The 17,765-nt window shown below is 43.3% G+C and overlaps 1 protein-coding gene across 4 annotated transcripts; it reads left to right on the forward strand.

The window, feature by feature from the left end:
* Positions 1–1,162: 1,162 nt before the first annotated feature.
* On the forward strand, positions 1,163–14,731 carry LOC311131317 (amyloid-beta A4 precursor protein-binding family A member 3-like; the record flags this gene model as incomplete). Of its 4 annotated transcripts, XM_084164221.1 has the most annotated exons (11): positions 1,167–1,440; positions 2,285–3,350; positions 3,487–3,517; positions 3,597–3,742; positions 4,044–4,130; positions 4,697–4,885; positions 5,420–5,599; positions 6,153–6,365; positions 7,001–7,120; positions 12,924–13,064; positions 13,232–14,731. In XM_084164221.1, 10 exons carry the CDS (start codon positions 2,286–2,288, stop codon positions 13,301–13,303), a joined length of 2,244 nt encoding a protein of 747 aa, XP_084020347.1. In that variant the 3' UTR covers positions 13,304–14,731. The 4 variants fall into 4 exon arrangements, with proteins under 4 accessions (XP_084020349.1, XP_084020347.1, XP_084020346.1 ...); XM_084164223.1 differs by lacking the exons at positions 12,924–13,064; positions 13,232–14,731 and adding an exon at positions 11,459–12,594 and having other exon boundaries at positions 1,163–1,440; XM_084164220.1 differs by lacking the exon at positions 1,167–1,440 and having other exon boundaries at positions 2,262–3,350.
* Between the last annotated feature and the right edge of the window lie 3,034 nt (positions 14,732–17,765).

Here is a 17,765-nt window from a genome sequence, read left to right on the forward strand (position 1 = left end):
CAAGGACTCAACAAGACGTGTAGAGTATGTAATGTATATTACATATAGGGTACGTAGATTAAACCACACTTTGTAACGTATTTCTAAATTAAGTAATTGATCTTGTTAATTCTAAGATGTATTCCTTTTTGTTCTTTCAAAACAATAACAAACCTATTTTTAGTTGACTTAACTGTGTTACAAGTTTTTATATTTTAATTACCATGCCAGGCTATTTTGGTTGATAGCGTATGCTGATTTCTGTTTTTTAAAAACACACACATTAAAAACACGTTTTTGAAATGTGTTTTTATGGCACACATAGGGACCAACGATACTAGTAAAACGACATGTAAAGGCAACATGGTATCTGAACTTCGTTGTCCGTCAAATGCACACCTTTATGGCTGTGTTATATCCTTCCTGGAACAATTAATGATGAATCCTAGCCTTGTGCCATGGAGAAATATCCAGCGGAACAAAACCATCGGCAGATAGCTACACTGCTGCCATAAAGGGACGCACCTGATTGGCAATGCCGTTCAGATATCCTGTGGCCCCATGTCTGAAACTAAAACACCCTACAACATCAAGCTGCCAGGCAGTAATTACGCTAGCTTTCACCAGGTCAGTCTATTTCAAGGAATTGGAGGACTACCAGATAAAGTGGCCTCTCATTTTATTTTATTTTTTACTCCAGCCACACAGGGTGCAATTGGAGAAATGGAAACAGCGCCAACAAAATGTTTTATTATCTTACTTAAAGTCCACTGTAATATAGAATAACCAATTATATTAACCCATATTTTAAGCTGGCATAATATGTGCATCGTATGGTACGCAATTGTCATCACACTGGATTAATGATCTACAAAAAAAACATGTGAAGGTGTTTGTGTATGCATTCTTTGACAATTTAACATTTCCTAAACAGCACCACCGTTAGGCTACTGCAGACTCTGCAGTCTCACTCTACCCGTGATATCAAAGTAATTTTTGGTAAGTCGCGAAAATGAAATAAAATATTTGGTATAATTTTGATTTTGGAAGATTAAATAAGTGTGCTTCAAACTGTTTGCTTTGAATGATTTGTAGCTATCGTCTCTATCTGTGCATGAGAGTGCATCCGACTCCAGAAAACACGCGATACCGTAAAGTGGTGTGCATTCTCGCACCAAAATTCAGGCGGAAACTGAAGAGCGGATGGGTTGAGTCGGCGGCGTTTTGCGAGTGTCGGCTTGACCTCAATGAAACTACAGGATTTTATGTATCATAAACACGATATGAGCGTCCAGCTAATTGACTCACCAAAAAGCTGTTACATTTGTAGCTTAATTACTATTAAGACAATGCTACATTGCTGACTTCTCTGTTTTGTTGCGGAGTTCCCAACCACGTAAACTTCATCCGTGACAGTTAAATTCAAACAGTTGTCAGTCATCGGATCCAGAATTTAACCGGGTGAGCATCTGCATCATGTCAGTTATGTTGGTAATGCCAATATTGCCCTCAATGGCTCGTAGTTGGCAAACCAGCAGGAATATATCTTATTTAGGGACGCTTCTTGGCTGTAAATTAGCTGTAAATTAGCTGAGTAGCCATAGGTAGCTAAGCTAGCTAGCTAGCTAGCAAATTAGCTCTGGTGATCCAGGCTGCAATGACAATCGCGCTAACGTTACTGTAATTTAGCAGCACTGCCAGCATATGATATGTGTTTTGTCTGTAATTATATTCAGTAGATTGGAGTCTTGTATTTATTTGTAAGTGTTGAGTAGCTCACCATGATCATAATCACTTATACAATGTTTTGATTATGCTATTTTTATATTGGTTGCAGCTCTATTACTGGTCATTTTGTTGCAGATGTTTCAAATGTTATTATACACATAATAGCCTACTATAATAGCATACAAATAAACCATACCATATTGTCATAGGCTAAATACACAAAGGGGACTTTCTATGGTGGTGACACACATGACAATGACATGTACTTTGAGCCTGAGGCAATACCACTGCTATCTTGATGGACATAGGTCAATGAAGAGACTAAAAAAGAGTGGAGGTTGCTCTCATTATTCCCCTGCACATGAAATGGCGAATGCAAAAGCATTTGTAATTTTGTCATTTTAATGTGTGGGTTTTAAAACTGTCTGCTTACACAGTGAAAAAAATAAAAACTTCCGACAGTTACCCCTATAAATTGCAGAAACACCCTACTAGGCATTGAAAGGGGCTTGTATATGTAGTCTCCATCATGTCAACCTGGTGATGTGCTGCCTATGACCCATGCTCTTATCCACAGAATGGAGGCAGATAATTGCCCTGCTGGAAACAAGGAGAAACATACAATTTCCTCACCTTCAGCTCAACAGGAGAACACTGCTTGTGGTGGACCAGACAGCCAAAGCCAGTCCTCTAGAGCTGCTTCCAAGGCTTCCTACCCTGAATCGGAGGACCTGGACTCCTTTAACCTGATAGAGCCCCCTCCTCTGGACTGGAGGTCAGATGACTCTAGTGAAGCAGGTTCAGTGGAAGAGATGGATGACCCCAGCTTCCCTCCCTCCTCGGTGCCTGTGGACAGTTCAGAGGACGGACTAGGTGAGTCCCTGCCTCCAAAGGACAGACTAGGTGAGACCCTATCTGCAGGGGACGAACTAGGTGACTCCCTACCTCCCTTGGACACCAGTGACACTGCAGCTTCTTCTGTGGTAGTTAGCCAGGAGGAGCTAATCGACTATGCTGCTGAGGATAACACCGCAACCGAACAGGTTCTGGATCCTAGCGAAGAGGGAGGAGAGGTGGGGGATGAGGTGGAGGAGAAGGTTGAGATCAGGAGACCAGGTGACGAAGACCACACTCGGATCCACCACCTGCTAAACCGACTCCAGGTCATCAGAGAAAGCCCTCTCCCCGGGGACTCAACCTCTGACCCTACACCATCAGCATTCTCTGAGACCTCTGAATTTGAGCCTCCGGGCCAATCTCGGTTGACGGACATCAGCTCATTGCTACCAGACCCAGAGCAGAACCCGAAACAGGCCTCGGGGCTGCTTTTCTCAGAGAGTCACCAGAGAGACCTATTAGGGCTGCTGAAGTGTACAGAGATAGGGGCTCCCCAGCCCAGTTCATCTGACATCCAGGTTCCTCCTCACATGGCCCGGAGAGGGGAGATGGACGCGGTGGTGTCGGTCTCCTACAACCAGGAGGATGGCGAAAGGTTCTGGGACCACTTTGGGAACGGCGAGCGGCTGCGACACAGGGATGACTCCGTGGACTCTTTCCCGGAGGACGAGGTCCCAGAGCCCGTATGGATGAAGTTAGGGGAGGAGGCTCCGGAGGAGGTAGACTCTGCAGAGAACAGTCAGCGGGTAAGTTTCACATGCTAAAATATGGTTATCAATGATTAATGGTGGTGTTATTAGTGTCTATTATTTTGCTGATGATTGGTTCGAATGAGCTGTGTCTTTCACTTTGTTCAATAATCATTGACCTCTTCACTTACAGGGCACAGAGGACCGCCCAGCCTATAAAGATGGTAATCTCAATTTAGGCTGTATGTAAAACTTCTGCTTCTTTCATTGGACTAAATAATAATAGTAATACGTTTCTGTCAGTGCCTGGCCCCTGTGACCCAGATGACCTCCTGGATGGGGTTATATTTGGGGCCAAGTACCTGGGCTCTACCCAGCTCAAGTCTGACAAGAACCCGTCCACCATTGCTCGAATGAAACAGGCCCAGGAGGCTGTGGATAGGATCAAAGTGAGTTTTCATTTTAAATTGTAGTCATTTAGGATTATTTAAGATTCTATTTGAAGAGGTAGGTTTTCAGATGTTACGGAAGATGGACTGGGACTGTACTGACATTAGGGGGAAGCTTGTTCCATCCTTGGGATGCCAGGACAGAGAAGAGCTTTGACTGGGATAAGCGCGTAACTGGCCTCTCGTAAGAATGGGAGGGCCAATAGACCAGAGGTGGCAGAATGGCTCAGACCATTCTGCTAAAAAGGGGTGATCTGCTTTAGATTGTATCATCAAAAGGTTTGCTCTTGTCTTTCTCCAGGCCCCAGAGGGAGAGTCTCAGCCTATGACCGAGGTGGATCTCTTCATCTCCACTCAGCGCATCAAAGTCCTCAGCACAGACACACAGGTAGGTAACTTCTACAATTGACACAATCAGCCGAGCATGACGTGCATGACATGGTTTGAATGGATGACAAAGTAGTTGAAGGTCATTCCTTGAATAGCAGTGTCTCTAATTTAAGTCAAACTCGTCCTGTACAGTTGAATAGTAAAGAGAATCAAAGTGGGTCAGTTTGTGTCAGCTTGCTCCCTTCTGCATGGTTGGCTGCTTCTAGATATATAGTGGGTGCTGTTAGGCTGTGTTCACAAAGGCAGCCCTATTCTAGTATTTTTTCCACTAATTGGTATTTTGACCAATTACATCAGATATTTTGAGCTGATCTGATTGGACAAAAGACTGATAAGTGAAAAAATATATCACAATTGGGCTGCCTGTGTAAATGTAGCCTTAGACTAACCTGGCCCTCTTTGTTGTTAGACCTAGTGGGAATGGGTCCATCATGGATTTTTTTCACATTCTTTTACAAAAATAATTGCCTCTGTACCATTCAAGTGTTAGTTAACTTACATGAAAGTGTTAGTAAACAGTTAGTACATGTTTCCACACATTCATCCCTCCTGTTCCACCTATAGGAGACCATGATGGACCACCCTCTCCAGATGATCTCCTACATCGCAGACATCGGCAGCATCGTGGTCCTGATGGCCCGCAGGAAGCCGGCCGGGGGGCGTAAGGGCCAGGAGGGGAACCCTGCTGGGGCCAACTCCCCCAGGCCACAGAAAAAGTGCTGCATGATCTGCCATGTGTTCAACTCTGACGATGTGAGTCAGCCAAGCAGAAACCATACAACATTATGTCCAATTGGTTTTCTGTGGGGTTTTTTTTGTTGTTGAAAATAATCAGATTGGGTTGAACTGTTTTTTTTATTGTTATTTTTTTTATTCCCAGTGCCTGTCTTTTTCTACAGTACTTGAGCCAACAGTACTTGCCAAAGCAACTAGGTAGCCCAGCTTTGTTGATTACAGAAACAAACAGCCTGGCACCAAGGTGACTTTTACATGCCAGGAGTTGCTAAACAGGAGGAAATTAGCAGTTCATTACTGTTACAGTTAGGTTAAGGTTTGGGATAGATTATGGTTAGGTTTAATATTAGGATTGAGGTAAACCATAGAAAACAATCGGCCATATCTTGATGGTTAGCCACAGCCTATTTTGACTACTTGAAATGCTCTGTGAGATTATGAGGAGGAACAGGATTGCCATACTGTTGTATGAAAATGATTATCGTACTCTTACCTGCCAGGCTGGGACATGTTTGAACATGCCCACTGACTCACTGTGTCTCCTGCATGCAGGCCCAAGTGATCGCTCAGGCGATTGGCCAGGCCTTTGGTGTGGCCTACCAGCAGTTCCTCCACGCCAACGGCATCAAGGCCAGTGAGCTGAGGCCCAGTGAGTACAGTGACTACCTGGGGACACAGGAGCACTACAACGGAGACCTGGTGCACTTCTCGGATTCAGATAACATCAGAGAGGTACAGAAACCCCTCAGCATTTCAGCACCATGTTGTTATTACCAGCCAGGGTTTCCTTTTGAGTGTAGGCCTACAAACGCAGTATTCCTCCTACCTTTAGCCTAGATAAGCGTCTGTTTTTACTTTTGATCTAATTGACTCATGTTCGCTTATCGAAAGCAGGCAGTGGCGATTTAACCATAAAGCAGATTTCATAGGCTCCTGGTTGATGTAAACATTTGGTTGTGCATGGAGTTAAATGTTGGCCTTCATAAATCAAAGAGATATTTGCTGGTTGTACACTATGCAACAAGCACTTCCTATCTTGCTCAAGACAGTATTGAAACAGATCCATACATTTCATGATGTGTCTTAAGTGAAATGTACATCAAGGTTGTGTTCAGTTGGGGAAAAAACATTTTGAAACGGAGTGAGGTACTACCTGAACTTTTCCAATAAGAACGTCATTTTTTTGTTTTCAATTGCAAAACGTTTTGCTACGGCGTTTCCCTACTGAACACCACCCATGAAATCCCTCTTTCTCTTAAACCATCTCCCTACTGTCTGTGTCCAGGTGTCCATCTCCAAGGCTCCCGGGGAGATAGTGGGGGTGGCTGTGGTAGAGTCGGGCTGGGGCTCTATCCTGCCCACGGTGGTGGTGGCCAACCTGCTCCACGGTGCTCCTGCAGAACGCTGCGGGGCCCTCAGCATAGGAGACCGCATCATGTCAGTCAATGGCACTAGCCTGGTGGGCCTCCCCATAGCCACCTGCCAGAGTATAATACGGGTAAGAGTGTCTGTGCCTGTTTAATTTGTTCCTGTGAGCTGTCTCACAGGGATGTAGCTCAGTTGGTAGAGCATGGCGTTTGCAACGCCAGGGTTGTGGGTTCGATTCCCACGGGGGGCCAGTATGAAATATAAATACAAATACAAATAATAATAATAATAATAATGTATGCACTCACTAACTGTAAGTCGCTCTGGATAAGAGCGTCTGCTAAATGACTAAAATGTAAATGTAAACGTCTCGGTTGTGTAGTTCCTAGAATGTACACTAGATGGTTCTGTATTGCTGAAGTCATAGAGATTGATGCGGGTGATATGTAGAGAGGGAGAAGAATTGGTAGAAATGGTTGCTTTCTAGGTATGATTTCGGCATGAGGTTGGACCTGATGGCAGGTTGTTGCATTTTGTCACCTAATGTTGTTTTGTTAAATGTATTCCATGCACATGCAGGGACACTCACACAATACTCCTGTCATTCTGTGAATGTCTTTCATTATCTAAGAAGCACAGAATGCAGTTAGTGAACAGATACTTTAAGGTGACATAGACATTTATGGTTGCAGACATTTACTGTATGTTTGCAGACATCTCTCCAGTATTTGTATGATGTATTTTCCACTTTTGTTTTTGTAAAAGGATTTTAAAAAACAAGCAGAGGTGAAGCTCAGTATCGTCCACTGCCCTCCCGTCACCATGGCAATTATCAAGCGACCGGACCCAACATTTCAGTTGGGCTTCAGTGTGGAGGACGGGATTGTAAGTGACAGTTGCTTTATTATTTTACTCTACAAACTTGTATGGATACAACTGCCAGACAGAATCCCCAAATAGGATCCAACATTCTGTCACAACTTCCTCCGAAGCTGCCTCCACTCCTTGTTCGGGCAGGCTTCGGCGTTCGTCGTCACCGGCCTACTAGCCACTGCCGCTCCATATCTCAGCATTCCATTTGTCTTGTCTTGTCAATTTCACACACCTGGTTCATATCCTTTCATTAGTACATGTACAGTGAGGGAAAAAAGTATTTGATCCCCTGCTGATTTTGTACGTTTGCCCACTGACATAGACATGATCAGTCTATAATTTTAATGGTAGGTTTATTTGAACAGTGAGAGACAGAATAACAACAAAAAAATCCAGAAAAACGCATGTCAAAAATGTTATAAATTGATTTGCATTTTAATGATGGAAATAAGTATTTGACCCCTCTGCAAAACATAACTTAGTACTTGGTGGAAAAACCCTTGTTGGCAATCAGAGGTCAGACGTTTCTTCTAGTTGGCCACCAGGTTTGCACACATCTCAGGAGGGATTTTGTCCCACTCCTCTTTGCAGATCTTCTTCAAGTCATTAAGGTTTTGAGGCTGACGTTTGGCAACTCGAACCTTCAGCTCCCTCCACAGATTTTCTATGGGATTAAGGTCTGGAGACTGGCTAGGCCACTCCAGGACCTTAATGTGCTTCTTCTTGAGCCACTCCTTTGTTGCCTTGGCCGTGTGTTTTGGGTCATTGACATGCTGGAATACCCATCCACGACCGATTTTCAATGCCCTGGCTGAGGGAAGGAGGTTCTCACCCAAGATTTGATGGTACATGGCCCCGTCCATCGTCCCTTTGATGCGGTGAAGTTGTCCTGTCCCCTTAGCAGAAAAACACCCCCAAAGCATAATGTTTCCACCTCCATGTTTGACGGTGGGGATGGTGTTCTTGGGGTCATAGGCAGCATTCCTCCTCCTCCGAACACGGCGAGTTGAGTTGATGCCAAAGAGCTCGATTTTGGTCTCATCTGACCACAACACTTTCACCCAGTTCTCCTCTGAATCATTCAGATGTTCATTGGCAAATTTCAGACAGGCATGTATATGTGCTTTCTTGAGCAGGGGGACCTTGCAGGCGCTGCAGGATTTCAGTCCTTCACGGCGTAGTGTGTTACCAATTGTTTTCTTGGTGACTATGGTCCCAGCTGCCTTGAGATCATTGACAAGATCCTCTCGTGTAGTTCTGGGCTGATTCCTCACCGTTCTCATGATCATTGCAACTCCACGAGGTGAGATTTTGCATGGAGCCTCAGGCCGAGGGAGATTGACAGTTATTTTGTGTTTCTTCCATTTGCGAATAATCGCACCAACTGTTGTCACCTTCTCACCAAGCTGCTTGGCGATGGTCTTGTAGCCCAATCCAGCCTTGTGTAGGTCTACAATCTTGTCCCTGACATCCTTGGAGAGCTCTTTGGTCTTGGCCATGGTGGAGAGTTTGGAATCCGATTGATTGATTGCTTCTGCAATCGCAACAAATAATCTGCTCAGACCCCAACCAAGGAGCATCAAAAGTCGTGCTATAAATTCTCAGACAACACAAAAATTCATTGATGCCCTTCCAGACCCCTTCTGCCTACCCAAGGACGTCAGAGGACAAAAATCAGTTAACCACTTAACTGAGGAACTAAATTTAACCTTGCACAATACCCTAGATGCAGTTGCACCCCTAAAAACGAAAAACATTTGTCATAAGAAACTAGCTCCCTGGTATACAGAAAATACCCGAGCTTTGAAGCAAGCTTCCAGGAAATTGGAACGGAAATGGCGCCACACCAAACTGGAAGTCTTCCGACTAGCTTGGAAAGACAGTACCGTGCAGTACCGAAGAGCCCTCACTGCTGCTCGATCATCCTACTTTTCCAAATTAATCGAGGAAAATAAGAACAATCCAAAATTTCTTTTTGATACTGTTGCAAAGCTAACTAAAAAGCAGCATTCCCTAAGAGAGGATGGTTTTCACTTCAGCAGTGATAAATTCATGAACTTCTTTGAGGAAAAGATCATGACCATTAGAAAGCAAATTACGGACTCCTCTTTGAATCTGCGTATTCCTCCAGGGCTTAGCTGTCCTGGATCTGCACAGCTCTGCGAGGGCCTGGGATCGGGAGAGACACTTAAGTGTTTTAGTACTATATCTCTTGACACAATGATGAAAATAATCATGGCCTCTAAACCTTCAAGCTGCATACTGGATCCTATTCCTACTAAACTGCTGAAGGAGCTGCTTCCTGTGCTTGGCCCTCCTATGTTGAACATAATAAACAGCTCTCTATCCACCGGATGTGTACCAAACTCACTAAAAGTGGCAGTGATAAAGCCTCTCTTGAAAAAGCCAAACCTTGACCCGGAAAATATAAAAAACTATCGGCCAATATCGAATCTTCCATTCCTCTCAAAAATTTTAGAAAAAGCTGTTGCGCAGCAACTCACTGCTTTTCTGAAGACAAACAATGTATACGAAATGCTTCAGTCTGGTTTTAGACCCCATCATAGCACTGAGACTGCACTTGTGAAGGTGGTAAATGACCTTTTAATGGCGTCAGACCGAGGCTCTGCATCTGTCCTCGTGCTACTAGACCTTAGTGCTGCCTTTGACACCATCGATCACCACATTCTTTTGGAGAGACTGGAAACCCAAATTGGTCTACACGGACAAGTTCTGGCCTGGTTTAGATCCTACCTGTCGGAAAGATATCAGTTTGTCTCTGTGAATGGTCTGTCCTCCGACAAATCAACTGTACATTTCGGTGTTCCTCAAGGTTCCGTTTTAGGACCACTATTGTTTTCACTATATATTTTACCTCTTGGGGATGTTATTCGAAAACATAATGTTAACTTTCACTGCTATGCGGATGACACACAGCTGTACATTTCAATGAAGCATGGTGAAGCCCCAAAATTGCCCTCGCTAGAAGCCTGTGTTTCAGACATAAGGAAGTGGATGGCTGAAAACTTTTTACTTTTAAACTCGGACAAAACAGAGATGCTTGTTCTAGGTCCCAAGAAACAAAGAGATCTTCTGTTAAATCTGACAATTCATCTTGATGGTTGTAAAGTCGTCTCAAATAAAACTGTGAAGGACCTAGGCGTTACTCTTGACCCTGATCTCTCTTTTGACGAACATATCAAGACTGTTTCAAGGACAGCTTTTTTCCATCTACGTAACATTGCAAAAATCAGAAATTTTCTGTCCAAAAATGATGCAGAAAAATTAATCCATGCATTTGTTACTTCTAGATTAGACTACTGCAATGCTCTATTTTCCGGCTACCCGGATAAAGCACTAAATAAACTTCAGTTAGTGCTAAATACGGCTGCTAGAATCCTGACTAGAACCAAGAAATTTGATCATATTACTCCAGTGCTAGCTTCCCTACACTGGCTTCCTGTTAAGGCAAGGGCTGATTTCAAGGTTTTACTGTTAACCTATAAAGCGTTACATGGGCTTGCTCCTACCTATCTTTCCGAGTTGGTCCTGCCGTACATACCAATACGTACGCTACGGTCACAAGACGCAGGCCTCCTAATTGTCCCTAGAATTTCTAAGCAAACAGCGGGAGGCAGGGCTTTCTCCTATAGATCTCCATTTTTATGGAACAGTCTGCCTACCCATGTGAGAGACGCAGACTCGGTCTCAACCTTTAAGTCTTTACTGAAGACTTATCTCTTCAGTAGGTCATATGATTGAGTGTAGTCTGGCCCAGGAGTGTGAAGGTGAACGGAAAGGCTGGAGCAACGAACAGCCCTTGCTGTCTCTGCCAGGCCGGTTCCCCTCTCCACTGGGGTTCTCTGCCTCTAACCCTGTTGCAGGGGCTGAGTCACTGGCCTGCTGGTGCTCTTTCATGCCGTCCCTGGGAGGGGTGCGTCACTTGAGTGGGTTGAGTTACTGACGTGATCTTCCTGTCTGGGTTGGCGCCCCCCCCCCCCCTTGGTTTGTGCTGTGGTGGAGACCTCTGTGGGCTATACTCGGCCTTGTCTCAGGATTGTAAGTTGGTGGTTGGGGATATCCCTCTAGTGGTGCGGGGGCTGTGCTTTGGCGGAGTGGGTGGGGTTATATCCTTCCTGTTTGGCCCTGTCCGGGGGTTTCTTCGGATGGGGCCACAGTGTCTCCGGACCGCTCCTGTCTCAGCCTCCAGTATTTATGCTGCAGTAGTTTATGTGTCGGGGGGCTGGGGTTAGTTGGTTATACCTGGAGTACTTCTCCTGTCTTATCCAGTGTCCTGTGTGAATTTAAGTATGCTCTCTCTAATTCTCTCGTTCTCTCTTTCTCTCTGAGAACCTGAGCCCTAGGACCATACGTCAGGACTACCGGGCATGATGACACCCTGCTGCCCCCAGTCCGCCTGGCCTTGCTGCTATTCCAGTTTCAACTGTTCTGCCTGCGGCTACGAAACCCCTACCTGTCCCAGACCTGCTGTTTTCAACTCTAAATGATCGGCTATGAAAAGCCAACTGAGAGACCTGAGCCCTAGGACCATACGTCGGGACTACCGGCCGTGGTGACTCCTTGCTATCCCCAGTCCGCCTGGCCTTGCTGCTATTCCAGTTTAAACTGTTCTGCCTGCGGTTATGGAACCCCTACCTGTCCCAGACCTGCTGTTTTAAACTCTAATGATCGGCTATGAAAAGCCAACTGAGATTTATTCCTGATTATTATTTGACCATGCTTGTCACTTATGAACATTTTTGAACATCTTGGCATGGTTCTGTTATAATCTCCACCCGGCACAGCCAGAAGAGGACTGGCCACCCCTCATAGCCTGGTTCCTCTCTAGGTTTCTTCCTAGGTTTTGCCTTTCTAGGGAGTTTTTCCTAGCCACCGTGCTTCTACACCTGCATTACTAGCTGTTTGGGGTTTTAGGCTGGGTTTCTGTACAGCACTTCGAGATATTAGCTGATGTAAGAAGGGCTATATAAAATAAAATTGATTGATTCTGTGGACAGGTGTCTTTTATACAGGTAACACGCTGAGATTAGGAGCACTCCCTTTAAGAGTGTGCTCCTAATCTCAGCTCGTTACCTGTATAAAAGACACCTGGGAGCCAGAAATCTTTCTGATTGAGAGGGGGTCAAATACTTATTTCCCTCATTAAAATGCAAATCAATTTATAACATTTTTGACATGCGTTTTTCTGGATTTTTTTGTTGTTATTCTGTCTCTCACTGATCAAATAAACCTACCATTAAAATTATAGACTGATCATTTCTTTGTCATTTTTCCCTCACTGTATAAGTGTTCCCTCTGCCCCCCTTGTCCTTGTGGGTGATTGTTATTTGTGAGTTGAGTGTAGCTCGGTTGAGCTACCCGTACCTTGTATTTCCGGGGATATTGTTCCCCGTGTGCCTGTATTTTGTTGACGCTATCCAGCGTAACTGTGTCCTACGGAATAAACTCTGTATTCAGTGATTTACCCTCCTGCGCCTGACTCCTTCAAATCACATTCTCACACATTCAGGTTATTCATGTTTTATTTTTGTCCCACATAGTGAGTAGTATTCATTTGAGGTTATTTTCGTTTATCACCGCGAACATGGTCTGGAATAAAGATAAAGTGAATCTTAAATTGATGTGGTCTGAGACAGCATTTTAGACGGAATAGTACGTGTACAACGTCCATTTTAGGAACTCTATAGTTGTCATGCTAAAATTGTCAATTGTCCACTTTCACTCACCTCAAAACTCTCACTTATCTTTTAATCTGTATTTTTCTATCTTTCTCATCCCCTGTTGCCTTGAACAGATCTGCAGTCTGATGCGTGGAGGGATCGCGGAGAGAGGGGGCATCCGGGTCGGGCACCGCATCATTGAAATCAATGGGCAGAGTGTGGTAGCCACTCCTCACGAGAAGATCATCCACATTTTGACTAACGCAGTCGGGGAGGTGAGCGAGGAATTCAACCCCAACTCAGAAGCACTAGATTTCACACTGACTTTCATTTCATGAATCCTACTTTCTCTATGTTGACAGAACATTAATCAATAAGTAAATTAATTGGTCAAAGAAATATTAGCATTGTCATTCATAGCTGTGTTCATCCTTCTGAGCAGATTCACTTGAAGACCATGCCAGCCTCTACATATCGCCTTCTAACGGGACAAGAAACCCCAGTATTTCTCTGAGAGAATGGAGGAGAGAATGCTGCTGCTTCTCTCAGAAGCAAACAAGGAAGAATACAATTTTGAAGCTATACACATGCACACTCGCAGCCTCAAATTGGACTATGCAATTGTACTGTATCACCTGGCTATTGATACACCACTGAACATAATGGGGTTATCCACCTGTACAGAATATTTTATGATGTATGTTGGAATATCATGATAATACAGCAAATGTTTTCAAAGATAGAACTGTTAATAAAACTTTATATTTATGAGATGTTTAAAGCAGATAACTGAGATCGGCAATAGGAAATGTTAGGTTATTTTACTACTATACTAATTATCTTTCTGCAATTAATGACTTCCACCACCACTCTTTAGTTGCCGATGTGCCTCAGCTCAGTGGAACTTGAGTTCATGGAGAGGAGCCTTATTTAAGAAAGATGGTCCATATCTCTAGTCATTACGTGCTTCCCACCTCTAGACAATGTCATTGAGTAACATGCACATCAACAGGCTACTACTACATCAGTGTTACATTGTTATTAAAATGAATCTCCAAACAGTGTACTATTAATATGCTGAAAGATTTTGCATTGTGCATGCCATTCCCTATTGTTCCCATTTCAGTGCCTGGAAGAATTCAGAACTTAGTTCTGTATTTGCAGAATCAAAGGTAACTTAGTGTTCAAGAGATATACACGGCCCCGTGTAGCTCAGTTGGTAGAGCATGGCGCTTGCAACGCCAGGGTTGTGGGTTCGATTCCCACGGGGGGCCAGTATGACAATGTATGCACTCACTAACTGTAAGTCGCTCTGGATAAGAGCGTCTGCTAAATGACAAAAAATGTAAATGTACACTGAGTTTACAAAACATTAAGGACATCTGCTCATTCCGTGACATAGACTGACCAGATGGATCCAGGTGAAAGCTATGACCGCTTATTGACGTCGCTTGTTATATCGACTTCAATCAGTGTAGATGAAGGGGAGGAGACACGTTAAAGAAGGATTTTAAGCCTTGAGACATGGATTGTGTATGTGTGCCATTCAGAAGGTGAATGGGCAAGACAAAATATTTAAGTGCCTTTGAACGGGGAAAGGTAGTAGGTGCTAGGCGCACTGGTTTGTGTCAAGAACTGCAACGCTGCTGGGTTTTTCACGCTCAAACAGCTTTTCCATGTGTATCAAGAATGGTCCACCACCAAAGGACATCCAGCCCAACTTGACACAACTGTGGGAAGCATTTGAGTCAACATGGGCCAACATCCATGTGGAACGCTTTCGATACCTTGTAGAGTCCATGCCCCAACAAATGAAGGCTGTTCTGCGGGCAAAAGGGGGTGCAACTCAATATTAGGAAATTGTTCTTAATGTTTTGTACACTCAGTGTATATTTTTAATGACTGCAGTTTTGTATGTTTATTAAAATGATCTATCGCAAGCAATTGGCATTTGTTTTTCAATTTGATTGATTATGGACTGGGGACGTGTGACTAAACCCTGTATTGTAGGCTGTTGTTCTGATGGTATTGTGTGATATGTTATGTCCTTGTTCTACCTCCAAAGTTTAATATTTGATCCGATAATGGAAAAAAGGTACAAAAAAAGGTAGAATATAACCCTGTGACAATATTGATATCTTAGAATGCTCATAAGTGGGAGTAGCTGTATGGTGGTGCATTCTCTGCAATGTATGGATCTTAATTTTTAGGAGTTTCAGGCCTGACCCTACAGTGACAGGGTGGCAATGGCGTCTTGCGCCCTACATAATTTCTGTGATGGGGATATGGCCCGGCCACATTAGCCGCCACAGGTGAGTACCTAGGGTCATGTATTAAGGGCACACCATAGCAAATGTTTCGAAACGTTGTGCAACGGAAAACAAATGATCTTGATGAATATTTAATCACTCCACTATTGAAATCAGTTGTATACTGCAGTGCCACTTATTATTTTGCATACACAATTCCTGTTGAATGTTGTGTGCATGCAATATGTCAGAATGTTTTATATTTTTGAAAGGAAAGCGTCTACAAAAAACAAAGAAATGTGGGTTTACTTATTATATTGTTTTATTCTACACCTAAGAATATACACTGCTCAAAAAAATAAAGGGAACACTAAAATAACATACCACCTTCATGGAGTCTGTTTCTGACCGTTTGAGCAGACACATGCACATTTGTGGCCTGCTGGAGGTCATTTTGCATGGCTCTGGCAGTGCTCCTCCTGCTCCTCCTTGCACAAAGGCGGAGGTAGCAGTCCTGCTGCTGGGTTGTTGCCCTCCTACGGCCTCCTCCACGTCTCCTGATGTACTGGCCTGTCTCCTGGTAGTGCCTCCGTGCTCTGGACACTACGCTGACAGACACAGCAAACCTTCTTGCCACAGCTCGCATTGATGTGCCATCCTGGATGAGCTGCACTACCTGAGCCACTTGTGTGGGTTGTAGACTCTGTCTCATGCTACCACTAGAGTGAAAGCACCGCCAGCATTCAAAAGTGACCAAAACATCAGCCCGGAAGCATAGGAACTGAGAAGTGGTCTGTGGTCACCACCTGCAAAACCAGTCCTTTATTGGGGGTGTCTTGCTAATTGCCTATAATTTCCACCTGTTGTCAATTCCATTTGCACAACAGCATGTGAAATGTATTGTCAATCAGTGTTGCTTCCTAAGTGGACAGTTTGATTTCACAGAAGTGTGATTGACTTGGAGTTACATTGTGTTGTTTAAGTGTTCCCTTTATTTTTTTGAGCAGTGTATTATAACCTCGGTACCTTTTTCTGTTAGTATGTAGTAGTAGTAGTCGACCTTGTTTAACACTGTACCTCTCATACTTCTGGCCAATAAGCTTAGTTTGTGTACCAAAATAGAGGTAGACTTGACAGTGTTTCAACAAATCAGATAGGAAATGGGTTTCTGTGACCCTGTCATAATCATCTTTTAGCCAATCAACATCTCCAATAACAAACACTTGAAATGGAAAGTTTAAGTCAACGAGTTACCGAAATGACTTATTTGGGACTGTTTCACTGATAAATAGGCATATTTTCATTGATGCAAAAGGTGAGCATATTACATTTTTAGTCCAGCATGCCTCTCAGCTGCATTTGCTAATTTAATCAGTAATACTGCGTAGGCTGTTTTATCTCACACACGTTAGCATCACTTTGGGACGAGAGGACTGGGTAGGTGCATGTTCAATTGTTATATGGTATACATTTTTATAGCTATGATAACATGTCATGTATCATATTAATTATTTGTCTGTTTTCATAGTTTTATTGTATACACATTTTAAAGTGACCTCCATAGTTGTATGGCTTGTGTAACAATTTTGCTGACTTGTTTGAACACTGGTTTTGTTCTTTTTCAAATGTAATTTAGTTCTAATTTGATTAATGAATACCTTTTATTTTATTAATGAACATGTTAGGTTTGCGTTTCTTGAGTGATAGCTGAATGGCATTTTCTGGTATGGCATGTTGTTTTCATACTTTCTCTTTCATATTTTACATTTTAGTCATTTAGCAGACGCTCCAGTGACTTACAGTAGTGAGTGCATACATTTTGGTACTTTTTTTTCGTACAGGTTCCCTGTGGGAATCGAACCCACAACCCTGCCGTTGCAAGAGCCATGCTTTACCAATTGAGCCACACGGACCATCTTTCTCAGTGTTGTACCCCAAATTGTGTGAAATGTTGAGAACTATGTGGTCATACTTAATGTCATGAAATGTAGTAATGTCCCTTTTATTCATTTTAAGGTGCAGCATTAATATTTGATTTGAGCCCAGGTCAGTTGATATGCTCAATGGGGGGAGACCAGGTAGGGCTTGAGTAGGCCTATTTGTCTTCCTCCCACGACATTCATCCAGGCCCCACCTGGGTTCTCAACTGAATTGTGTTCACTACAGTCATTTCAGTGGCTGATATCAGCCTCACCATTTTGATCTGATTGTTGTGTAGAGAGATTTAGAGATAATTTAATTATTTCATATTGTGATGTAGTATTAATTTATTAGCAAATTATGGTAATGAGCATGTTATAAAGGCTTACTGCAGATAAAGTGTTAGTTGTTGTACAAAGATGAATACACAGACAATGGCTTGGCACTAGGGATGGCCTATGCAATTTCCTAAATTAAATTTGCAAGTGAAATCAGTTGTGTCTTCACCGATGAATTAATTTAGGTGAAAACAATGCTGTTATTAAATAATTGATAGTTTGTGGAAGCATTTGTTGAGCAAAAGTTAATATTGAAATCTCATAATCACGTAAGCCAATTGGGATAATGAGGATTGCAGGATCAACATGGGGGGAGTCCAGAGAAAACGAACGTCCTCCTCCGTGACATGATGGCATAGTACCCTCATCTTCATGCTTTTTCATTCATGTGATTGTGTTTTTGTTAATATTTCTCCTCTCCCGTATTAGATAACCTTACTCTCAAAGTTTTCCAATTGTAGCTTCAATA

This window comes from Coregonus lavaretus, assembly GCF_964263955.1.
Source record: "Coregonus lavaretus genome assembly, chromosome: 6".
In the NCBI taxonomy this organism is placed as follows: domain Eukaryota; kingdom Metazoa; phylum Chordata; class Actinopteri; order Salmoniformes; family Salmonidae; genus Coregonus; species Coregonus lavaretus.